The sequence below is a fragment of the Dipodomys merriami genome, unplaced genomic scaffold, assembly GCF_024711535.1.
Source record: "Dipodomys merriami isolate MVZ:Mamm:240054 unplaced genomic scaffold, mDipMer1.0.p SCAF_12, whole genome shotgun sequence".
In the NCBI taxonomy this organism is placed as follows: Eukaryota; Metazoa; Chordata; class Mammalia; order Rodentia; family Heteromyidae; genus Dipodomys; species Dipodomys merriami.
The window spans coordinates 15,068,239-15,095,428 of NW_027202493.1; the positions used below are offsets into that span (position 1 = coordinate 15,068,239).

At 36.5% G+C, this 27,190-nt stretch overlaps 1 protein-coding gene and 1 non-coding gene across 4 annotated transcripts in view; one reads left to right on the top strand and one right to left on the bottom strand.

Moving 5' to 3' along the window:
* Dlc1 (DLC1 Rho GTPase activating protein) overlaps positions 1-27,190 on the bottom strand; it is a 436,178-nt gene that overhangs the window by 248,534 nt on the left and 160,454 nt on the right. For all 3 annotated transcript variants that reach the window (XM_070016284.1, XM_070016283.1, XM_070016288.1), the window contains exons 3-4: positions 25,663-25,812; positions 16,345-16,485 (exon numbers count right to left, since the gene is read on the bottom strand). In XM_070016284.1, coding sequence (XP_069872385.1) covers positions 16,345-16,485; positions 25,663-25,812 — 291 coding nt within the window. The remainder of the gene's footprint in view (positions 1-16,344; positions 16,486-25,662; positions 25,813-27,190) is intronic.
* LOC138823474 (small nucleolar RNA SNORA67) lies at positions 21,227-21,347 on the top strand. Its single transcript, XR_011370824.1, has one exon. It is a non-coding gene; the product is annotated as a small nucleolar RNA SNORA67 (small nucleolar RNA).

Below are 27,190 nucleotides of genomic sequence, written 5' to 3' on the forward strand. Positions count from 1 at the left end.
ATGCATTAGAATTCTTACCCAGAACATATAAGTGTTGGAAGAAATTTTTATGCACTGTAAAATACTTCTGTATATAAAAACAGTTTAAAAATCAAAACAGATTCTCCAGTGGCGATTACTCTCTGTCTCTCTGTCTCTGTCTCTGTCTCTGTCTCTCTCCTTCTCTCTCTCTCTCTCTCTCTCTCTCTCTCTCTCTCTCTCTCTCTCACACACACACACACACACACACACACACACACACACACATACACGAATAATTTATTAATCTTTTGGACTTATGTGTTCTTACCCTAAACCTATTTTAAGTCAAACCAAGGAATGTATAAATTTCTTTTACTTTGAACAATTTTGAAGGTCTCCTATGAGACTGAAAGATGAATAGAATAGCTTATGTCCCTAATTTAAAAAAAAACTTTAATATAATTGAAAATATTCACTGAGGAGCTTATTGTCCATTACTTAAAATGTCTCGTAAAATTCTAACAATATTCTTATGCCAATTAAAAAAGTAATGATGTTACTCTTCTTAACTTAGAAATATGCTAGGAATAACTAAGATAAACAATATATACTTGGTGTTAACGGTAATGAAAAATACTGGACCAATTTGAAATTTAAAATGCCATCAACTATTTAGTCATTGTTTTCTGGTTTGAGGACATTTAAATTAAAGTCTTTACAGGTACTTTGTAAGAAAAAATTACATTCTGTACTCCACTGTTTCAAAAAATTTAAGAAAAAATGACTTTCTCCTCTATGTGAATATAACTAGATAACTATCCTTGGACCCTATTCTTACTATGTATATAACTCCTCTAAGCACATGGCTTCTCTACCTCCTGGAGTCAGCCTGACCTGATTTCCTTCTCTGTTATCTGAGCTGAACATTTAAGACTCATTAAGTATGCTTATTCCTGAAATACAGCCCAGAAAGTGCTGAAAAGCTCCTAGATCTCAGGCCCCTCTCTTGCCAATCAACCTCTTCCTCATCTGAGTGTTGAAGAAAGTGGCCAAGCATGCCAGGAAGTTTCACTAACACTTTTTAGAGCTAAAAAAGAAATCAGGTTCCATAACTGACCAAAAAGGATGTCATATAGAACATAAATAAAAACCAAGTCAAGTGAGGCAAGGTAGCAAACTTGGAAGGCTATTAGGAAGATGATGGTTCAAGGCCAACCTGGAATACATATTCAAATTCTATCTCAATGAAACAGGGGCTCTGGATACAGCTTAATGATTGGCATGTGCAGAGCCTTTTATCTGATTCCTATTACTACAAACAGATTCCAGCCTGGAGAAATCGATAAACAGTTGGATTTATTACTCTTGCAAAAATACCATGATGTTTTAAAACTCTCATCATCAGTTTTTTTTTCTTGTATTCAAATTATTTGCAATAGGTGAGTAGGCACAATTGTAAGCCAACATACGAGCTATTGAATAATGTCACAAGTCACCTGAATTCATGTGTTCTTCCTTCACATTTTGCAACTATAAATTTAGCTGTCAGTGGGGTCATTGAAAGAACTGAAAGGTGGTTATGCAACTTTAGACTGAATGAACATATTTTAGTTTCTGTCAGAGTCCTGAGGTTTTGTCTATGCAGGAAGGGTCTAAACACACGATGTAAGCTGTTCACAGTGACATATATCTATATCTATATATCTATATAGATATATATATCTATATAGATATCTATATATATATAAAAGTAGTAAGTTTTCTTTGTGATTGCATTTCATTAGATAGCATACATTTAATGTAAGGCCACATGTTGAGGCAAAAATTAGAGCAACATAAAAGAATTGAGCCATAGCTCCACTTCCTGTTTTTGAGTGGTTAATTGGAGTTAAGAATCTCATGAAGACTTTTCTTCCTGGGCTGGCTTTGAATTGTGATCCTCGAATCTCAGTCTCCTCAGTACCTAAAATTACAGGTGTGAGCCACTGGCATCCCGTTTGTTTCTGTACTTTTATTCACTGTTTTTGTCAATGACTCACCCTATTTCTCTCTTCATTTTCAAGCTGTAAATCTTGCATCTACTTTTAATTCTTCCCTTTCATCCTTTGCAAAAGGTCAATTTTCAACCCGTATCAGGCTGACCTCTCACAGGGCATCTAACTCTGCATTTTTTCTGTCCCCTGTCAGTGCCCTCTTTATGGCTGTCATGTTCTCTGAACTGAATTCTTGCAAAAAAAGTGTACCCCTTCTTTCTATCTTCCTTTGGTGTTTCTTATGTCCCTTCCACTGGGAACTCATTTCTGCATTACCTTTAAAATTTTAGGTTTTTAAAAACAGATCATTTTATTTTCTTACTTAAAAGGCATCCTCACCTTACCCAGAAAGCAAATTTTTGTTTTTGTCTGAACATTGAAAGTTCTCCACAAACTTGACCTAAAGGTGATTGTAGCCATATATTTTGTGAGTTGGAGTTATGTGTGCTTTATTTTACTCAAATTACCCAGAATTCCTTGTAAAGACTTTTTGTGTTCTTACATCTTTTTGCCTGCTATTCATCTCTCCTTTTCTTTACCTGAGAAATACTTTTTTTTTTTTTCCTGAGCGTCATGGGGCCTGAACTCTGGGCCCAGGTGCTGTCCCTCAGTTCTTCAGCTCAAGGCTAGCACTCTACCACAGTGCCATTTCTTTTTCTGCTTATGTGGTGCTGAGGAATTGAACCCAGGGGCCTTATGCATGCAAGGCAAGCACTCTACTACGGAGCCATCTTCCCAGCCCCTACCTGGGAAATTCTTTGTCATCATTTAAGATTAAATTTCATTTTTCCTAGTAGCTAAGAATCCTATTTTGGTATTCATTGAATATCAAATTCACAACCACACATTTGGCTACCTGCTACTTGTGTCAGTGTATACAGCTAGCTAGCCAATGAGAGTGAAGGCCACAGAGACTGCTGAGCTACCCCAAATTCCATCCTCAGGGCCAAGGAGCTGTCTTCCCTGCTGCTGCCAATTATCGCAGCTACTTGTCTTGTTGGGAAATGTCCTTGACAACAAGAATCTACCTCATCAAGGTTACACAACTTTCTATGGATAGGCAAAGGCCGATGACTGGTAAGTTTGGGGAAGAAACTTGCCCATTGTCTCAATTTGGAACAACCATAGGAGCCACACAAGCTAGCTCCATACAGAATCAGTGGAGGCTGCAGTTACCACTGCCTTACAGCTCAACGTCACTCTAACTGGTTCTCAGTTCTGCCTTTCTTGCAACCATTCATGCTCCTCTCAGAGCTCTCTTTATTACTATCCACTCTCACCATTTTTACCATTCTGGGCAATTCTTAGTCCTGGAGTCTGATTCTAGATTCAATAAAGACACAATAGATCAATGAAGCAGACTTATAGATGGCTGATAGCATTATTAAAGACCTTTAGATAAATTTGCAATTTTTTTTGTTTAGGTTTCTTTCATTTTTTAAAAAGTATTTTATTATGTTTAAGTCTTTGTACAAGAGTTTCATTCAACAAAGCAGTTTTTGAATACAGAGCTTCTGGATAAGTGTCACTCCTTTCCACATTCTCACCCACCACTCCCAACCCACCCTTTCCCTCATTTTTCTTAATTTTGTAGGATATATATTGATTATTTTTTGTCACATATCAAAGCAGTTTGTATGTCTACAATACATCTTGATCTGCATCATGATTAAAACATTTACACCCAACTTTGATCCACCCCTTACCTTACTTTTTATTTTTTTTAATTTTATTTGTGAACATACTGTACAGAGGGGTTACAATTACATGGGCAGGATAATGCATACATTTCTTACCAAGCATTGCAGCCTCCTCCTTTTGTTTACCCTTCACATCCCTTCCCAGCCTCCCCCCTCCCCCCAATCCCAATCCTTCTCCTTCCTCCCCCTTCCCCCCCCCCCATACCGACGTTGTAAAGCTCGTTTTGGACATGACAACTTGTACTTCTAATTGTTGCAACAGGTCCACCTGTATCCTTAAACAACTGGTTTTTCCCCATCTCCTCCTCAAGTTATACTGACATCAAATATAGTGAAAGCAGGGGTTATACTGTGGGGGAGGGACATACAAAGCAACAAAGAGATAATCTTATAAATGCGTTAGAAACACATGCATGAAAGAAAAACACATTAAAATACATATCTAAGGTTTCATTTTCCTGACATCATATTATCTGACCTTTTCCGCTTGACTCATACATATACTAGATATTGCAAATAAGGGAAACCATGGGACCTATGTTTCTTTGGGCCTGGCTTACTTCACTTAATATAATTTTTTCCAAGTTTTTCCATTTCCTAACAAATGGGGCAATGTCATTCTTTCTGATGGAGGCATAGAATTCCATTGTGTATATATACCACATTTTCTTGATCCATTCATCTACTGAGGGGCATCTGGGTTGGTTCCATATCTTAGCTATGGTAAATAATGCTGCAATAAACATTGTTGTGCTGGTAGCTTTAGTTTGTAAACATTTGGGTAAATGCCCAAAAGTGGGATTGCTGGGTCATAGGGGAGCTCTATGTGGAGTCTTTTGAGGAACCTCCATACTGGTTTCCAAAGTGGTTGAACAAGTTTACATTCCCACCAACAATGAAGTAAGGTTCCTTTCTGTCCACATCCCCTCCAGCATCTGTTGTTGTTAGAGTTCTTGATTTTTGCCGTTCTAACTGGGGTGAGGTGATATCTCAATGTTGTTTTGATTTGCATTTCTTTTATGGCTAGGGATGTTGAACATTTCTTCATGTGTCTATTGGCCATCCTTCTTTCTTCTTCAGAGAAGTTTCTCTTTAAGTCTTTCGCCCACTTTAAATATGCAATTTTATTCTATAGAACTATGTGAGAAATATTAGAACTCCAGACAAAAATCTATGCTGACTTTCCTTCATACTACCTACCTTACATATCTATCTGTCTGTCTATCTATCTATCTATCTATCTATCTATCTATCTATCTATCTATCTATCTATCTATCTATCTATCTATCTATCTATGCAAATCATTTGGGTGTAATGTAGAAAGGAAAGCTACAGATGCATTATAAGTAGAAGACTGCTCACATCTTTTTGATGTATCCCCAACATGTCAAATTAAATATGTGTGTGTGTGTGTGTGTGTGTGTGTGTGTGTGTGTGTGTGTGTGTGTGTGTGTGTGTGTGTGTGTGTGTGTGTGTGTGTGTGTACCGTACTGGGACTTTAACTCAGGGGCTCATGCTCTTGTTTGGCTTTCGTGCTCAAAGGTAGTGCTCTAACACTTGAACTACATCTCTACTTCCAGCCTTTTGCTGGTTAATTGGAGGTAAGAGTCTTCTGGATTTATCCAACTCAGCTGGCTTTGAGCCAAAATCCTTAGATCACAGCCTCCTGAGTGGTTAGGATTACAGGCAAGAACCACTGGCACTGGCTTGGGAGCTATTTTAAAAGCAAACTTTTAAACAAAATGTTTAAATAAGGATACAGGTTGCCCCATTGCTCCAATGACATGTACGAGACACTATGTTGAAAAATGAACTTTACAATTTAGGCAGGGATGGGGGGTGGGGGGAGTGTAGTTGTGGAGGTGGGAGGGCAGGGATGGTAGGGGAAAAACAAAGGAGTCAACAATGCTTGATAAGAAATGTACTCATTACCTTGTCCATGTAACTGTAACCCCTTTGTACAGCATTTTCACAATAAAGAACTTATGAAAAAAGCAAACTTTTGCTGATTCTAAGGTCTAAATAATCATCAATTAAAATTCTTTAAATTTCCAACTTTATTCTACCAAAGAGACAAAGCATGAAGATGTGTCACATGATCTACAATCCAATGTTTTGAATTACTGGATTGGCCTCTCCTCAAAACCTTGCCATCTCTGCTAGCAGCACCACAGACCAAAGTGCTGTGTGTTACTATCTACTCCACTGTGTGTTACTATCCCCCAGGACTCAAGATTCAGTGATGAGGAAGCCTTGGGCATGAATGCAGTGGCCCAGCTGTAGAGGAATGCACTCTAAGTAGGTAACCTTGGAAATAAAGAGGCTGTCTGAATTCACACAATTCCTCAACATTTTTCTCTCTCTTACAATTGCTTTCATGTGGGTTTAAATAAAATTTGTGCTGTATGTTGTACCATAGATACACGGGATAAAAATAAGTCTGGCTAAGGCAGGTAGAAGAAGGTGCTTCTGGGTGTATAGAGTGAATAGCACCGATTGATTTGGTTATTATTGCTTGTTTGTTGTATTCACATTATGACTCCCTTGGAAAATGTCTATTCTGTAAATTACTATACTTATATGAAAAAAAATGTTCTTCCTATTGAAACACCAAAACAACAGCAAAAACTACACAAAACAGGAGAAATAATTAAGAGTTGACTTCATGAACATCAACAGAATTTTTTGAAAGAACTACTAACCCAGAGATCCATCTGGCTCATATCACTTTGTCTCAGTCGGCAGAGGAGAGAGGCATTCAGAAGTAGTGGTGGCAGCAAAATCTCAAGAGGATGAATTACTGATTTAGAAGAAATTTTCACAGAAAATACTCACTACATACTAAGAATAGTAACTTTTTGAGAGATGATAGCTCCAAATACAAAAACGTGTGATTTTTCGGAATCCCCAAATGATTGTTTGAGATTAGTGCTTTTCCACTTAAAAATACAGTATGTGGTAGACCCAGCTCCAAGCTGTAGCGAAGAAGGGCTTCTGTGTAAACAGCTACTGAGTATTAGAACACCAGAATTCTTGGTTGAACGTTTCAACTGGCTTTCACTCTCTTCAAGGAGTGAGTCCAGAGGCCCTCAAAAACCAAGGGTAGAATTAATTACCAATCTGTTATTAATCACGAAAGTAGAGAAAAATAAGGAAACCTATTGCAAATATAATTAGGGGTTTGGGACAGGGTTTGCAACGAAGAAAGGGATGACTGTGAAAATGGCTTCTCCTGGTTATTATTATAGCAAAGCATTATGAATTTTATTCTTGGTTGCTGTAATGTGGCATGTTATTGGCTTGCCATTTTATACTGCACGGAAATAACTGGAAGTTGTTATTTCTTTTGGATGAAGCTGTGAACTGGACTTGAGGAGTCATATTGGCACATGGAAAAAGTTAACTTTTTTCTCATTATAATGATAACATACAAAGAACGATTCATACAACCAAATCTTAGGTGGTAGACACACTTTTTGAATATTGTTTCTTGTCTTAATGGAATCTATTCAAGGCATTCCATCATTGTATGAGTTTCGATCTTGTCATTTTATGGTTTCTGCTACAGGCACCTAGTTAACCAGGTGTATAATAAGCACAAAAAGGAAGCAAGACACATTTGCCACTCTCAAATGTACATCAGTATAATACCAGGAGTGAGTGTATGTGGGTACAAGTTAGAGTTATATTTTAACAAAATGAATCTCCTGAATTTAATGCCCCAAGGTACACTTGAGGATGTCCTATGGAGATCAAATAGGCATCCCAAACCAGACTGTCACAAGCTGACGTGTATGTGGATTACAACCAGATGTTAATAACTAAAACCCTACAAAACCATGAAAGAATTTTTATTTTTTTCAATATCAAAGTGAGTAGCAGTGGAAAATGTTTCTATTTTTCAAAGTCAAAATCAATAAATTACATATTTATTATTTCAAAATCTAAAATATATGAATGGAACCCTTTATGCTTTTATAAAGGAATTTTAAAGAAAAAACCTTATTATAATCATCACTGAGTGAATTTTATTTTTCAAAACATTTTTCCAGTTTTCTGGTTGCTCTGTTTTCCTTTTAAAATTAAGCTTTAAAACATGCCTTATTTTTCTTCCCCATAAACGATGAAGATCTTACTGAACACAAAGGCAAATAGTTCTTCAAATATTACTTACACCTACCTTAGTGTTACTATGCAGCTATATTAAGCCGAAATTGACACATTGAAAAGCATTATAATGAAAGGCATGTTTTTGTTGCTGTTGTTTGTCATGGGACTTGAACTCAGGGCCTGGGTGCTATCCTTGAGTTCTTTGGCTCAAGGCTAGAGCTTTACCATATTGAGCCACAGCTCTACTTCCAGTTTTTGAGTGGTTAATTGGAGATAAGAGTCTCACTCTCCTGGGGACTTTCCTGCCCAGGCTGGCTTTGAACTGTGGTCCTCAGATCTCAGCCTCCTGAGTAGCTAGGATTACAGGTGTGGCCCACTGGTATCTGACTGAAAAGCATTTTTCTAAGACCACGAGTTCTCTTTTTAAATTTATTAATTATCAACTATACTAACTCAACTTTTTTATGTTTCACGACATGAACTAAGCTGTTTTTTTTAAAAAATCTGTGTCATGTCCTCCTTATCTATACTGCCTGTGTTCTTTTCTAATGATATAATACGTGACATGATGACATTTCTGTTTCTAGTGAGTTTTTGCTATTATTTTTCCCCTCTAGGCTTCAATAAAAAGAGGTATTTACTTTGGATATTTGAAAAATAAAACCTCTATTTGGTTTTATTGTGTTTTTTAAAATTTTAGAATAACTATGTTACAAAATAAAATAAAAATTTAGAATGATTTCAGATTCACTCAAAGGTGGGCAAGGATAGTTCCAAGTGTTTCCATGGTATTAGGAAACTCATGGTTCCCTATAAAACTAGAATGATCACTGCACTGCACTGTTAGCACAGCTTTGGGCTCTGTAACTCTGCCTCAGCATCCCCTGTCCCACAGGATTCCATATGGCATATAGCTTTCCTGTTAGGCTTGTGTTCCTCTGGCTTGGAACAGTTTCTCTATCTTCCCTAATTTTGAAAGGTACTGGCAGGTAAGCAGATATCCACAGTTTGATTATACTAGGGTTTGGCACAGTCTCTATTTGATTTAAATAGTGGACACCATCAGAGAAAATGACCTGCCTTAAAAAATGTATCTGTTCCTCTGCTAAGATTATCCTAAATGTATACTAATTATTGCAAATAAGGGAAACCATGGGACCTATGACCATGTAAGATGATGCTATAAGACATGGACACAAGAGGTTTTTCTTTGTTGTTGTTTTTAATGTACTATATGATTTCTTGTTTCTTTTGTGTGTTATTCCCCCTATGGTATATCCCTTGTTGTCACTGTATTTGATTTTGTACCCTGGGTATTGTATATACATTTATCTGAATTAGGGAAGGAAAGGGAACAACAGATGGTGAGACAAAATACAAGGGGAGAACCCATTCAACAGCAATACTCACGAGACAATATGTTGCAAATGATCTGTACAACTTGGGAGGATTGGGAGGGAGGGAAAGTGGGGAAAAATGAGGAAGGGGGTAGCAAGTTCAGCAAGAAATGTATTTATTACCTTACTTATGTAACTGTAACTCCTCTGTACATCACTTTGACAATAATGCATACATATAATGTATCTGATAATCATAAATACAAAATACAAAATGTATTTTGTAATAACCTGATCAAAAAGTTACATAAATTGTGTTTTAAATGATACATTAAAATGATCTAATTTGGATTCCAGCACCTACCATCAATGCAGTCATTCATTGTATAGACGTATGATCATCTATAGAAGAGAGGTGATTGCATTTCCAAATAAAACTTGGTTTCCATTGAAAGTATTATTAGGAATCCCTGGCTGCTATTCTTTTCTGGTTTGGGTCACTGTAATGTTCATCTGTATGTTGGGAAAAGACAATTGAAACGAATGGCATGCAAATGGTTTCCACATCTGCACGAAGTACAGCCTAATTGATGACAGTGAGATGCTTCATTCACAAAAAGCCCAAGGGATGTCATCTCTGTCAATGTGTCTCAATGCATTTGTTATTTGTAGCAAAGATGTTAGGGTGTGCAAAATTGATCTATTCCCTGGGTAAGAGACTGACTCAGAAGAACTCAAACAGGCTACTTTAGGAATGTTGGTAGAATCCCACAAAGCTATGGACAGTTTACCTAGAAATGTGCAATTGCAAATGTGTAAAGGCAAAGGTTCGAGGATTCTTCTACATCCAATCATGAACCTTAGATTAGAAACTGTTTTATAAGCCCTTAATAATCTCAAGGAATTGGAATGTGCACACACAGATGCATTAAAATGCATCTCATGCAACTCATGATTTTTCTGAGCAAAATAGCCAAAATATAAATCTGTTATTTAAAGAACATGCATATTAGGTAAGATATTTTTTTAATTAAAAAAGGAAATAAGGCCGGGTGCTGGTAGCTCACACCTGTACTCCTAGCTACTCAGGAGTCTGAGATCTGAGGATTGTGTTTGAAGCCAGCTCAGGCAGGAAAGTCTGTGAGACTCTTGTCTTCAATTAACTGCCAGAAAACTAGAAGTGGTGCTGTGGCTCAAAGTAGTAGAGTGCTAGCCTTGAGCACAAAGAGGTTCAGGGACAGTGCCAGGCCCTGAGTTCAGACCCACAACCAGCAAAAAAGAAAGCAAAAGCAAACAACAACAACAACAGCAACAATGAAAAACAAAGAGGAAATATGGCATTGTTTTTATTTGTTTACCTAGTTTGTTTTTGAAACAAATTAAACATCCCAGGCTGGTCTCAAACTCACTGGCTTCCTCTCTCCGTCTCCCAAGTGTTGGGGTTAAGACACTATTTTCTAAAATGACTTAAATTTTAATAAAATTCATTAAAAATTGTCAAAATTACTGTGCAATCATTAGTCTCTAATTTTCTGCACCTTGAAGCATTTAGAACTTTCAGGGTGAATATTACTGAAGAAGCCTTCCAAAGCAGAAAAATTGCTTCATTCTCTGTCAAGCCTGGAAAGGGAAATGAATAGATTGTATGTAGGGGCTTCATCCACTTAACCTCAATGTTAACAGGAAGCTCTGGATTATAATGAGAGAATTTTTCCCCCCTTCAACAATAACTTAGAAGGATTAGAGGATTTTTGAAATTGTCAGTAAAAGCAACTAAAATATTAGATTGTTGATGGCACTGGAATATGACATTTTTTTCAAATCACCTAGAAATGATCTTAGAATCACAGGACTGGATACATTTCTTGAGGGGTCATTTTGGAATCTTGGGATTTGTTTTGAGCTACTGGTGAAATGAATTAACTATACTGCTTGGGGTCATCTGTTTGCCCTTCGTTCCTGCCACTTCTTGAGCTGATGGTCACCTCTTCTATTCGTGTTGTCTCTTTCTGTAATAATAATCAAAGACCTGGCAGTGTATTCAATCTGTGAAACTGTGAAACCTACTGTGTTATCTTGAGCTGGTATATGCCAACTCTAGCCTTTTACCCTATAGCAATTACAAATATTGAAGGCCAATTATTGATGTCCTTGATTAGAAGATGATTTTTTGAATTGCAGTAGGTAATGTCTCCCAATACGCATGCCAATATATTTCAAGGTCCCTTTAGGTTGCTGAGCACATACTTGAAGCTGCTCTGTCCCAAATTGCTCAAGTTATTACAGTTTCCATTACTGTCATTAAAATTCTCTGTATCACCAATTAAATACAGGAGTTTCTGGGGGTGGAACAGAGCTAGAGATTCCACTAAATTAAAATTGCATCCTTTTATGATGATATCTTTAGGTCTTCTGTACAGTAGAATAGTAGATGGCTTTGTTCCTCTTGTTACCTATTTTACAAATAAAAGATATCCTTGTCCTCATTATCTGAGGATCAGTCTCTTTCTTCATAAATGTACAATTAAAGTGACTAAGTGACTGCTTTTACAACTATCCTTAAGAAAAACAACAACAAAAGCTCCTCTGACTCAACTGAAAGAGCTGAAGGCATTCCCTCTAAGATCTGGAACTGGAAAAGAATGTTCACATCTACAACTCTTATTCAACTCGTATTAGAGATCTTAACTGGAGCAATAGTCAAGAGAAAGAAATAAAGGATACCCAGTTCAAAATAGGCAAAGTCAAACCATCTCTCTTCTCAAACAACATGATCCTCTGTGTAGAAAACACTACAGTTTCAACTAAAAAAATGGTATATGCATTTAGTAAAGTTGCTCAATGCATCAACATATACTCAGTAGCAATTTTTTTTTTTTGGGTCCGGTCATGGGGCCTGAACTCTGGACCTGGGCGCTGTCCCTCAGCTCTTCAGCTCAAGGCTAGTGCTCTACCACTTGAGCCACAGCGCCACTTCCGGCTTTTTTCTTTTTGCTTATGTGGTGCTGAGGAATTGAACCCAGGGCCTCAGGCATGCAAGGCAAGCACTCTACCACTGAGCCACCTTCCCAACCCCTCAGTAGCAATTTTTTTATGTGCCAGTAACAATAAATGGCTGGAAAAAGCAATCCCATCCGATACAGTTATAGACATACATAGAAGTAAAGTATTAAGGAATAAATTTAATTGAAGAAGTGAAAGTTATGAAACAATTGAAGAGGTCAAACGCAGAAAAACAGAAAGACAACATGCTCATGGGCTGGAAGACTGTATTGTTAAAATGGTAGTCATATCTAAAGTGACCTTTAGATTCAATGTAATACTCATCAAATGAACAATGACATACTTCATGGAAATAGAAAAAATAATAAAATCTCATATGGAATTTCAAAAAGACCCAGTAGTCAAAACAACTCTGAGCAAAAAAGAACAAAGCTGGAGGCATCTCATACATGATGCTCACAGTGAAAAAACCAGAGATTATTCATTGATCTCTTTCTAGTAGTAAATATAAAAGAAGTTCTAGTGGCAAACAGACAGAAATCTACAAACTTTGCACAAACATTTTGTGGTAGCTAGTCAATATTATCAAAGGTTTCCTGAAAATCATTGTGTCATGTTACTTGTTTAAATGCCTCTGTTAGCTCAACAGAGAAACAATTGTCAAATGAATCATCTTCCAATGTCATGTTTTCTACCTAATATTAAAATTGAAAATTAGGTTCATTATAAAACAAGTAGAGCTCTGTAGGTTACTAGAATTTTCTATTTTTCAAACATCTGTTATTCATTGCACATTTTCTTTAAGAATTTTTCTCAAAAAATCTGTCTTTGACAGTGGAGTGTCCATTTTGGGTACTTTCCATAGCTAGCTGAGAATTTTAAGTTATAGCTTAGTCACTGGATAGAGTTATACGCCATGATGTATAACTCTAACTTTGGCATTAGTCAAGATTGATAGGCTATTCTTGGTTGTATTGAGTGGACTAGTCCGTGTGGAGTTCATTTATATTTTTCTTACTTGCTTACTAATGAGCAGTGGCATGACTGTGAAGCTAGACTCTGCTAACATATAAGTTAGTTATACCCACACAGCTAAGTAATATTCACATCCCTTTTCAGAGATAAGGATTCCATGACAAGTAATTCTTCTCTTCAATAATTAAAATATATCTTAATTATGACTTATGCATGAATAATTTGATCAATTGATGTGACAAAAAAGAGATATATTTGAGCAAGGAAATCTTGGATTACTCCAATTGGTTAAAGTTCTGGGGAAAAAAAAACTTCTTCAAAATGCTTAAATAGGGATACAGGTTGACCATTGTAACAATGAGATGCGTAAGACAGTATGTCGAAAACAAACTTTACAATTTAGGTGAGGGAGTGGGGGGTAGGGGGAGAGTGTAGTTGCGGAGGTGGGAGGGGAGGGATGGTAGGGGAAAAAACAAAGGAGGAGGCAACAATGCTTCATAGGAAATGTACTCATTACCTTGCTCATGTAAATGTAACCCCTCTGTACATCCAGTATTTTTACAATAAAAAACGTATTAAAATATAAAACCATGAACTTTCATACTTGACATAAAAATGACTGTTCTTATCACAAACTTTATTAAAAGTAGTTAAACACACACACAAATAGGCGCATAACTAAGTGGGTCAGGCTTATAAACATGAGAGAAATGAAAGACTCTGGGAGCTTCACAGACAAAGCTGCATATATCATAATGAATTATGAATTGCTCACACACTGCGTATTCCATAGGAAAGATACTGAATGTATTGGTAATTATTCTAAAGAAAAGTTGAACATAAAGTTAATATCAAGGTTAAAAATAACTCTGTAGTAAACTAGCAGGTGCTTTCAAAAGTGAACTAAAGCAAAAACTCCTAAAAAAGAAACTCTCTCATTTGTCCTTAGTATTTAAAAAAGCTGATTCTTGAAATATTTAAGATAAAACTTGTGAGAGAAGGACTGTGCGTAATAGTGCATGCCTGTAATCCCAGCTGCATGAAAAGTAGATGGAGAAGGATTATGGTTCAAGGTTGACCTCAAGAAATATGAGCCCCTATCTGAAAAAAATGGCATAGCATACTTATCCAGCAAGCATAGTAAGACCTTGAGTTCAATACCTAGTACAGTAAAAGAAGGTGTTGGTATTATAGTAAGGCAGCATCTCATTCCATTGTCTAAATGTGGACTTCTCTCTGCTACAGTATAAACTGGTTAAAAATAGAGTCTAGAATTTATTCCACTCCAAGTCTTTTTTGTTCAATAGATGTTATCATCAAAATGCTCTAGATATAAATAATCAAATATAGATAATATAAATAATAAATCTTATGTAAATATTAAAATCTGTCATACTTGTTATTTCAATGATTCATTTTCATTCACCCTTTGGTCACAGTGATTTACTGTGTTTTAAATTGAGAGTATTCTCTTTTGAATCCTATTTTAGAACTATCTTTTATTTTAAAAGCAGGCAAACCAGCAATCCAAACCTGCTTCTCTGTGTTAAACTAACAGGGGCCTTAAAAAAATAATACGACACTGTGATTTGCACTAAACTAGGAAAGGTTATTTTGGAACTGCTTGGACTTTAGATATTTGAAGTAGTAATTACTTCCTCCATAAATACTACCTTTTAGAGTCAAATACTACTTTCCTGTTGCAGTTCACTTTTAAGTTAAAAGAAAACGTCTTTTATCCAAAATTCACCCTGTTAAATTATTCCACATGATAACTATCCTTTTTATTTGTTTTAGTAGCATTGTAATATCTATGAGAGGTCATCATGATAGTGACAATAGCTTACACTTATTCAGTTCTTATTCTCTTTTGCTCAAGCCTAGAAATCTATCACTTTGAGCCGCAGTGCCTCTTCCTTAGTACTTACTCATTTCAGTAAGCATTGTATATTGCTATGCCATTTAATACCACAAAAATTTAGGTCATCTATCTATCTATCTATCTATCTATCTATCTATCTATCTATCTATCTATCTATCTATCTATCTATCTATCTATCTATCTATCTATCTATCTATCTATCTATCTATCTATCTATCTATCTCTCAAGTATCATCTACCTATTATCTATCTATCTATCTATCTATCTATCTATCTATCTATCTATCTATCTATCTATCTATCTATCTATCTATCTATCTATCTATTTCCCCTGTTTACATGTAGACCTTCCTCTGACTAGAGTTCAAGCTGGTAAAAGACAGAGACTAGATTTTTTTTCTTTCCAAATCTTTTTTAAAATAGGTTTTTATTGTGAAAATACTGTACAGGGGCTGGGAAGGTGGCTCAGTGGTAGAGCGCTTGCCTTGCATGCCTGAGGCCCTGGGTTTGATTCCTCAGCACCACATAAGCAAAAAGAAAAAAGCCAGAAGTGGCGCTGCGGCTCAAGTGGTAGACTGCTAGCCTTGAGCTGAAGAGCTGAGGGACAGCGCCCAGGCCCAGAGTTCAGGCCCCACGACTGGATTCCCCCCCCCAAAAAAAAAGAAAAAAAAAAGAAAATACTGTACAGAGATGGTTACAGTTACATCAGCAAGGTAATGAGTACGTTTCTTATCCAGCATTGTTGCCTCCTCTTTGTTTTTCCCCTACCATCCTGTCCCTCCCACCTCCTTAACTAGCCCCCCCACCTAAATTCATTTTTCAACATAGGTCTTGTACATATCGTTGTTGCAATCTCCAAATCTTTTCATCTAGCATAAGTCATGGCATGTACCAAATGCTCAAAGGATGTTTATCATAAAAATATTCTAGATATAAATAAGAGGGGATTAAATTTATGTCTATTTACATACTATCATCTATGTATCACTGAGGTTTGGAGACTTTTTCCAACTGGTAAACAATATGATCAAGTTCATAATAGAAAAGGCATCTGCAGATCTGTATTCTTCGAATCATGTTTTTTGAAGCTGCAAGTATTCAGTAACAAAATTTAATGGCCATATTTTGCATCCATCAAGATTCATGGCCTGGCTTTGCAAAGTATATTATAAAACATCAAACAATATGTGTTTTGAAAGGTGGTATATAAGTCAATGTCATCAAGCCAATAGCCAAGATTCCAAGAGTACCTCTTCCACATTGTATGCATGGAAAATCAACTCTTACCTGATCTTCACCAGCACATACATTTTGAAACTGACCATTATCGTCTGCAACTTACCATTGCCTTGGGTTTGGTTCCAGAACTGGACACTGGAGTAGAAGATGTTGTATCCATCAACTCAGCGTTAGGAGGCAAGTTTACTTGGGTCTGGTGTACTGAAATAGTATCTGCTCCACTTTCAGATCCTGATTCCAGATCCTGTTAAAAATAAATGCATTGGTATGAAGGAAGGAGATGCATGCCCACTTTCCTGCTCTCCTTTCCATCTCCTCCTCTGTCAACACACACAGACACAATAAAGAGTTGTTCACTCAACATGATGCTCATAGTCCTGTCTATTTTATAGTAACAATTACACTCTGCTATAAGGATCTTTAGATATGCAAGTCAGAGGTAATATATTACTTTTTAAAAATAAATTAACATCTTAATGTGAATGATAAAGGTCAACAGTGGGAGCTAGCTAGGGCACTACACTAAGAGTTGGGAAGTAGAAGCCTATAGATAACCCTAAGCAATTAGCTTAACACCCCACAGATTTTCTCAGTGGGTCATTGCACACATCAAATAATAAGGAAGTCTTTATTTTTCCTCACCCTGCTCTTCTCTCATTACACTAGACTTCCATGGTCACACCTACCACAGTGGCCTTGAATCATTCAGCTCAAGTTTCTATTTATGTCTTTACAACTATGAGACAAGAATTGTGTTGGATCATATGCAACTCAATTCCCTTATTTGAAAGTGGGGATCATGACATTACGCATTAATGGAATTTTATGAATATTAAACAAATGGAACTCAAAGTACATGTGGTTGGCATACAATAATTTCAATTAAATATTAGTCATAAATATGATGTGTGTGTGTGTGTGTGTGTGTGCGTGTGTGCCTTCATAGTATATCCTGAGGCTTGTATTCAGGGTCTGGATGCTGTAGTTTGTTTTTTTTTTTTTCATTCAAGGCTAGAGCTCTACCACTTTAGCTACAGCTCCATTTCTGAGTTCTTATGGACTTTTCTCCCTGGGCTGGCTTTGAACTGTGATCTTCCTCTCAACCTCCTGCATAGCTAGGATTACAGATGTGCGCTACTTGTGCCCAGGTGATTGTTTTTAATACCACATTGTTTTAGTAACTCCTAAGTAACAAGGTATCTGTTGTGTGTGTGCAATTATTCTAATCTCTGCAGATTGTGCATTGGATTTAACAAATGCTCTCTTTGAATTACAGGAGACCTAGCCATATCGAGGAGAGATGGGAGAAGGAGAAAGTCAAGAATAGAAGGATGAAAGAGTAGAAGTCAAGAGTAAAGGATACTATGACAACCCTACAGCCAGCATTATACTTAATGGAAAAAACTAAAGCCATTTCTTCTAAACTCAGGATTGAGACAAGGATGTCCACTCTCTCCACTTCTTTTTAATTTAGTATTAGAATGCCTAGCTACAGCAATAAGACAAGATGCAAACATGAAGGGGATCCAAATAGGGAAAGATGAAGTAAAACTCTCCCTCTTTGCAGATGACATGATCTTGTATTTAAAGAATCCCATGACTCCACTTCTAAATTACTTGAACTAATTTGAAACTTTGGCAAAGTAACAGGGTACAAAGTTAACCCTCAAAAATCAATGGGTTTTTTGTATTCCAAAAATGAGAAGAGCATGGCTGAAATCAGGAAAGCAACTCCTTTTCTAATAGCCCCACAAAAAATACCTAGGAGTTAACTTAACTAAAGAAGTGAAGGACCTCTATGATGAAAACTTTGAAAACCTGAAAAAGAAAGTCAAAGCAGAACTTAAGAAGTGGAAAAACATCCCATGCTTCTGGATGGGGAGGATTAACATTGTGAAAATGGCAATACTTTCCAATGCTATCTACAAATTCAATGTGATATGTATCAATATTCCAACCTCATTCTTCAATGAAATAGAAGAAGCAATCCGAAAATTCATATGGAACAATAAAAGACCCTGAATAGCAAACACAATCCTTAACAGAAATAACAGTGCTGGAGGACTATCAATACCAAATTTCAAACTCCACTCAAAGCCACGGTAATCAAAACAGCTTGGTACTGGCACAAGAAGAGACCTCAGGACCAATAGAATAGAATTGAAAACCCAGAAATGAACCCACAGACCTATAGCCACCTAATCTTTGATAAGGGAGCTAAAAAAATAGGATGGAAGAAAGACAGCCTCTTCAGTAAATGATGCTGGAAAAATAGGTTAACTACTTGTAGAAAACTAAAGCTAGATCCTTATCTATCATCCTGCACCAGAATCAACTCCAAATGGATCAAAGTCCTTGGAATAAAAGCAGATACCCTGAAAATATTACAGGATTGAATAGGAGAAACCCTAGGTCTCCTTGACACAGGCTGAAAATTTCTTAATGGAGACCCAGAAACACAACAAATCAAAGAAAGGTTGGACAAATGGGATTGCATGAAGCTGCAGAGCTTCTGCATGACAAAGGACATAGGTAGCAAGATTAATAGAAAGCCCACGGATTGGGAGAAGTTCTTCACTAGCCATACAACTGACAAGTGTCTCATACCTAAAATACACTTGGAACTCAAAAAATTAAATACCCTAACAACAAATCCTCAAAGAAACAACTGCTGGATAAATAAGTGGGCTAAAGACTTAAAGAGAAACTCTCTGAAGAGGAAAGAAGGAAGGATGGCCAGTAGACACATGAAGAAATGCTCAACCTCTCTAGCCAAAAAAGAAATGCAAATCAAAACAACCTCAAGATTCCACCTCATCGTAGTTAGAATGGCTATAATTAAGAACTCTAACAACAGATGCTGGAGGGGATGTGGTCAGAAAGGAACCTTACTTCATTGTTGGTGGGAGTGTAAACTTGTTCAACCACTTTGGAAAGAAGTATGGAGGTTCTTCAAAAGACTCCACATTCCACATAGAGCTCCCCTATGACCCAGTAATCCCACTTTTGGGCATTTACCCAAATGATTACAAACAAGACCATACTAAAGCTACCAGCACAACTATGTTTATTACAGCATTATTTACCATAGCTAAGATATGGAACCAACCCAGATGCCCCTTACTGGATGAATGGATCAAAAAAATGTGGTATATATACACAATGGAATTCTATGCCTCCATCAGAAAGAATGACATTGCCCCATTTGTTAGGAAATTGAAAGTCTAAGGAAAATTATATTAAGTGAAGTAAGCCAGGCCCAATTTCTTAATTTTACTTTTCACTTGGCAGCATTATTTTCCTCAATGTTCACCAACTCTGTGTGAAAAATAATGCTATCATCACTTGCAAAGTGACAAATCCCAGACTTAAGGCAAGTGACATTTCCAAATTACACTCTAAAATCTTTATCTGACAGAACTGATATTAACACACAGGTCTTGTTGGATGTGTAGAGACAAAGTGACTTCAAATTTATAGTTTTCAAGTTCATTTTGTAATACTAATCCTGAACTGAAGTATTTCATGGAATACAGTACATAGTTTTAAATTGAAAAGATAAGTGGCATGTTATCACAAATAAACACAGAAACTGGAATAATTCTAGTTTAAGAATCCATCTCTGCTGGCTCCCAGTGGCTTACACCTATAATCTTAGTTACTCGGGTGGCCAAGATGTGAGGATCACAGCTCAAAGCCAGCCCTGGCAGTTTTTCTCAAATAAACTACCAAAAAAGCCAGAAGTAGACTTGTGGCTCAAGTGGTATAGTACTAGCTTCAAGCAAAAGAAGCTCAGAGACAGCACCTCATCCTTAAATTCAAGCTCCAGGACCAGCAAACAAACAAACAAACAAAAACCCACAACAACCCCTCCATAAAAAAACAAAACCAAACAACAAACAGACCTTTTTGACTTAAAAGCTCAACTTTATGAAATAACTAGCACACAGAGGGCCAAAACCTACATAAGTAACTGAATAGGGCTACCTATGCATAGCTTAGTACAAATGTTATTATTTTTCTTTTCGCCTTTGTTCACTATAAGAAATAATATCTGGCTCTATCTAGATCTAGATTCATTCCCTCTTTCCCTGTCCACTGCTCCTATGTACTAAATAATAACTGAATTACTTTCCTGAATTGCATTACTCCGATACCTAATACTTTCCCTGTTACCTGCTTTGTGCAGTTCATTTTATGTATCTTCTTCCCACAAAGCTCCGCTCATCACTGGTACTCAGTTCCCCAACTGTGTCAGGCAATGGGAACATATAGATTTCAGAGGAGTTCTTGTAGCAGAAAATCTTTGTGCTATGTGCTTTAACAGCACTGCTTGTACAGTTCAATCAAAGCACAAATGAATGGGCCGCTTGAGATCCAATGGATCCTAAGACACTATGAAATAAGATTATATTGGTGATTCCCTTTTGAAAGAAGCTAGGAAAGCTGTGATATTTCCCAAGGAAATTAGTCTTACAGAAGAGAGAACTGAGTTAGAATCTGGATATAAGATTTAAGGGGTAAATGTAGGAAGAGAAATCACATGAGTGTATAGGCTGTAATTTCTGAGGTGGTAAAGAAGTAAAAACAAAAGAGGAACCAGAAGTCAAGAAGTGGTAAAAGTTATTGAAGACATGACTGTATTCGGTATTGTCCAGTGCTACAGTGAAGATAGTGAAGTTACTAAGCCATCTGTCAGATAAGAGGCAGGTAGTACAAAATGATGGAATAGTGGTCAACCATTAATTGAAGATGCAATAGAAGTTTGGGTCAAAAAGGAACAAGTGAAGGGTTCTTTGTAATTGGGAGAAAAACTTTGTTTTAAATCTTCTAAATGGAAAACAGCCATGGATTCTTTTATTATCACCTCTCTTGTTCTTGCACACTAACAGAGAAGTCTTAAGCACAGGAAGGGTTTATTTATTGAATAGGTACATGGTAGAGACATCAAAGCATGTATATATGCTCAAAAGGAAAAGAATAGGATCCAAGATGCCAGCTAGGGGCCTCAGGAAACTATCAATTTGGAAGAAAATCTGGCATGCCTAGTTTTTGGGGAAGAGGGGAATGTATATTTCCTTTCCTTTCCTTAGGCTGCCTATATGTTATAAAAGAAAAAAAAATCCCCAAACAATAGGAACTTATAGGAATAGAGCAATAGAATTTGAGTCTATGAGGGCAGATGAATCATTGGTGAAGCAAAACCAGCAGTAAGAAGGGATGCAAGCAGAGACTTAGCCTATAAAATAAAACATTAAATGGCAAGAACATGATGTCTTTTACTAAAGAGACACTGACAGTCATGTCTACTTAGCAAACGGATGTTTGCTAAGAGGTACATGCTAAAGTGGGAAGGGATTTTAGGACAAGAATAAAAGTTTTGAATAGTCACCTGGACAATTCAAGGAGACCAAAGAGTAGTGCAAAAGGTTCAACAAAGTTAGTGGTCAACATCTACATGTGTTTTAATCTTCCCTTCAGCATAGATAAAATATCCCGAGATTATAAATATTTCTTTGTTTATACATTGATTCAAAACAATTAGGAACATAAACTCAAAATACTGTGTTGACTTCCAGAGAGCCTTGGCAATGATTCCACTGCAAATGCAAAACTTACATTCTGGGTTGGCTTATAATGCAGCAGAATGACATGGGCTTTTCTGATGAAGTGGGAAGTGAATCTCAGTTTGCTATGTAACTTTTGACAAATTAGTACCATTCTGTGTCACTACGTAAGTGATCATTTCTGAATCTCAGGCTTCTTATTATAGGATTGTCAAGAAGCTAAGTAATGGAATATGTGTGTGTGCATATATGTGTATGTTTACGTAAAACAAGAAAAGAATTATCTTGCAGAGGCATGTAAAAGAAAGAATGTACATAGGCAATTTAATACATACACACACTTATGTATAGTGAGTATATATAGATTATATAAATAGTCTATCTCTATATATGTATCTAAATTATATACATATATACATACATGCACACACTCACTAAAGCCAGGCATGGTGACTTGTGCCTATAATCCCAATCACTCAGGAGATGTAAGTAGATAATTATAGTCTCAGACCAGCCAAAAATAATGAGACCCTATCTGAAGAATAACTAAAACAAAAAAGCTGGGAGTGTGCTCATGTGACAGCACAGTTATTGCCTAGTAAGAAAACTGAGTTCAAACCCCCAGAACATCCCCTTTGCTCCAGCCACCCTGCCAACTTCCCAGTCCTCTGCCACTCATGGCGTGAGATTAGCTATCATTAGCCAGCCCCAGGACCCACCAAACTGACAAGTGGTGGGTGCTTGGACTAAGAGAAGTGTTGAGATTACAAAGGAGAAAATCAGATCTTATGGGCTGAGAAATCTACCATAAATGGAGCCAATTTGTAAGCTCTATTTGCAGTCTCGTTTTATTTTTTTAAGTTTATTTCATTATAAAGATGCTGTACTGAGGGGTTACAGTTAAGAAGGTAAGTAAGTAAGGTAATGAGTAAGTAAGGTAATGAGTACATGTCTTCTCAAACATTATTACACAGTCTCATTTTAAACTTTCCCTTTCCCTATTATTTGTAAAATTCATATTAAATTCACTCTCAAATACTCTAACCTATATTGCTCTTTCCATGTGTGTTATCATGTATGAAAAAAGTTTGTTTTTTTTTCTTTTCTTATAATTCTTCTTAAACTGCAGGTAGGGGAAGAGTGAGGCTGCTTCACTATCTCTCCAGGTCTTTCTGCCAAACAATAGTCACAGTGGACCAGGAAGGTGTGTGGGGTGGGGGAGGGCAGTATCTCCTCTGAATCTGAGACAGGGTTCCTTGAGGCATGATCAAGGCCCTAATCAGGACATTATAATCCTCTTATTCCATGGCACAATTATCCAGATGAATGGAAAGTGCCTGTGGAGAAAAACTTGAGGATGAGAGAGAATGTTAAAATTAGCTTTAAACACCAAGAAACAGAAGGAAAGCCCAAGGGGTGACCTAGAAAAAAAACACCAAAACCAAAAAAGAAGTTTTGAGGGTTGTGGGACTTATCTTTTCATCTTTATTTCAGAGCTTGATGTGAGTACAGAGAGGGAGGGAAGAGAATTAACGACCAAATACACGTTCTGGGCCAGATGTGTGATAAACCACCTATGTACATTCTTTCTTTTACGTGCCTCTACAAGACAATACTGCTCTTGTTTTACATAAATCTGGTTAAAAAGCTAAATAATTTTCTTATGTTCTTAACCAGCCATATAAAAAGAACCCTGGCATTTGAATCGAATCTGCAGCCAGCAAAGTTTATAATATTTGCATTGTTTTATTTTGCCCACTCCAAGTATATATTAAACTCAGAGCGTAGAAATGGAAACTTATTTATAAACTCAAAAATTATAGTGAGATTCTATAGACAATGTGTGTAATTAAAAAGTCCAGTTTACAATGGAACTGGAGGCAGGGCTTGTCAATGAAGACACATCATCTTGTATGTTAGCTCAGGTTTTAGTTTTTCCTTACTGCTTCATGACAAAGTAGATGATAAGGAATATCTTGGTTTTGAGATGAGACAAAACCATAGAGTTGTATTGGGCAGAAATCTGGTCTGTGTGTTTCTCCTAAACACACAGGATTGAGGAAAATTGAATATATAGAGGAAAAGAGACGTGAAAGACAGGAAGGAAGAACAATTTATATTAGAAAATTACAAAAAAATATATATTCTGTATCTACATGAATGATAAAGCAGAAAAGAGTAAATAGCTTCAATTGAAAATACAGATGTAACCCTCAATGTACATATGTTAGAAATGGAAGAAGGAAGCTCTCAAGCTTTGTAGGGTTGGGACAGGTAGGAGGGGATGATGAAAGAGGTGACGCTGATCAAGATGTATTGTACCCATACACTGATCAAGATGCATTGTACCCATACACTGACAGGTTGAACTGAAATCTCTTTGTTCAACAATTTAAACACAATAAAAACATACTTCTGCAAAAATACAAATAAGGAAAAATATAGTGATTCCTGACTTGAAGATTTTTCAAAAGAATCGTTTATATACTCCTCATATGTAAAAACAATCAAAGTATCCCATCCTACTGGACTTTAGGAGATGGCTTTGCATCTCTCCCATCTGGATGTCTGTCTTGCTAGCTGAATCTAAATTATGTGGAAGACACTCAGGCAGCACCAAGGAAGGAGTGACTGAATCCCTCTAGGTAGATATTTAAGAATGATTCACTAGAAAGAAAATATTTGCAATGGATCCTGAAGGATAAGAAAAAAAATTATCCATGTTACAAAAAAAGAAAATTTCATTTCTATTGAATTTCAAGAGTGAAGTATTTTAGTTACATATTTATTCATTTCGAATTAGATTTCTTTATTGCTTAAATTTGCAAGTTCTCTTCACAGTCAGCTAGAGAAGGCAGTATGATGTAGTGGTTTATTGATAGAGTTTTAGATGAAAACTTGCTTGGTTTTTCTGTATATTAGTTCAGTCACATGCAATTATTCACTTCTCTATTCTTTTACTCCTTTACTCATTCTGAACAATGGAATACAGTAAAATATGCCAAACATTTAGAATAATACCCATAATATATTAAAGTAAGGTCTCATTTTCATCTATTTACTTGAAAATCAAGGTAGAACCATACTAACTAAAGAACTAGACACAGAATAGTGGCATTTCAGTAAGTATCCAAGTTTTTGTATGCAAATTAATATATTTATGCAATCCTTCTGTCTCTTTTTTCATTCTATTTTTAGTATTTTCTCAAGTTAATCTTGTTTACATTATTTGTTGTAGAACTCTGGGTTAGTTCAACCATCGTCTATCCATCCATTCATATATATCCATCCACCCATGCATCTGTGTAGAAAATACTTATTAAACATTTTCTTCATGTAGTATAAATGTATGTCCTAGAACTAACTGGGCACAACGTACTTATGTAGAAGTAACATTAAACAAGATATACATAGCATTTTCTATGGAGTTCATATCACCTCATTGAAGATTGACAAGAAAACAACTACAGCAAATTTTAATCATAAGCATAATTTCCCAAGGTAAATTTCTTATTTCATGGTTCATATCTTGTTTTGTATCACTCAAGTATATTGTATCAAATACCAGAGTAATCACTAGTCACCATGAAATAATTATTAACTTTGATTTGTATCAAAGAACTGGGGTAACCATGTGGATTAACTTTCCAATGGTCTCTCTACATTAAATAGGACAAACAGATAATTCTAGAGGCATTATCTTTTCATATTTGTATCAAATAGCATGATCTTCATGGGACATTTGCATAATAATAGAGGTATCGTGTCTACACGGATGTTTGGCTTGTGAGAGGGACGGTCTGATGTTAAGAGAAGCATTCTCATAGGAAAGCAGTGGCAGATGGTAAACTCACAGGAACATGGCGCCGCAGGTTCGTTGGTGTGCTAGATGGAGAAGAGCTGGTGCTGAGGGCATTTTCAATGTCCTGGTCAAGTTGGTCTAGTTTCATAATTAGCAGCACCATGGAGTCCAGCCGGGCCTTATCTCGATCTTCTCTTCTTTCCTGAGGAACAGAACATGTTGTTACTCATTTTGAAAGACCATTTGTTAGAAAGAATAAAAAGTTCCCTGTTGGACAATCGGACAACAAGGCTAATGCATAACAAGCAGGCTTCTATTCAGGCAGGAAGGGAAGTTCTAGTCTGTATCAACAAGCTCTTCATTGGGAAGGTACTGGTCTAGTGCCAACAAAGCATTTTACATAAATATTAAGTATTTCAGAAGGAAAAATAACAACAATGAATACTGATACATACTCCCTACTTTCCAATAAATTTTTCTGGTGAAATCTATATACTGATTTTTTTTCAGAGTAAAAATTGATTATTTACAAGCCACTAATAATTGTCTGTGGTCAGACATTTAAAGATGTGCCTAAGCAATTTTTTGAGTATTTCTGAATTAACATCAACACTATGAGGAGTATAAAGCAAGGAAGTTTTGGTTTGTACTGTGGGTTGTTTCCCTTGATGGCTAAGCTGTTCTAACCTATACCATTGTCCATATTTCCCTCAAAGCTTAGTTTTCTTCCACATACTTCTTTTTAAATATTTTTTATTGTAAAGATACATTACAGAGTGGTTACAATTACATGAGTAAGATAATGAGTGTATTTCCTATTGAGTATTGTTACCTCCTCCTTTGTTTTTCCCCTACTATTTCTTCCCTTGTCAACTCTTCTTTCTGCACCTCTGAAAGTGTAAAGTTCATTTTCAACATAGTATCCTGTATGTCTCATTGTTATAATGGGTTAACTTGTATCCTTGTTTCAGCATTTTGTTATTTCCCTTCCCCTCCCCAAATTAAAAAAATGTATATACAAGATGCAGGGCACCAGAATCAAATACAGTGACAATAGGGGTTATAGAAACGTAGAAAAATTATATTAAGTGAAGTAAGCCAGACCCAAAGAAACATAGGCCTCATGGTTTCCCTCATTTGCAATAACGCATATACATCTAAGATAATCTTACCATACAAACAGAAAAGGTCAAAAGCTATGGACATATAACCATAACAACTTTGGTGCGGGGGGGGGGGGAGGAGGGAGGGGGAGTGGGGAAGATTAGGTGGGGGTGCAGGGGGAGGATGGGAAGGGGAAACAAAGGAGGAGGCTACAATGCTTGATAAGAAATGTACTCATTATCTTGCCTATGTAATTGTAACACCTCTGTACAGTATTTTCATAATAAAAAAAAGGAAGGAAGGGAAGAGGTAACAATGATCAACAAGTAATATACTCATTGCCTTATTCATGTAACTGTAACCCCTCTGTACAGCATCTTAACAATAAAATAAAGTTAAAAAAAAGATGATGCTAAGTGAAATGAACCCCAAGATATGGACACAAGAGATGTTTTCTTTGTTGCTGTTGTTTTTTG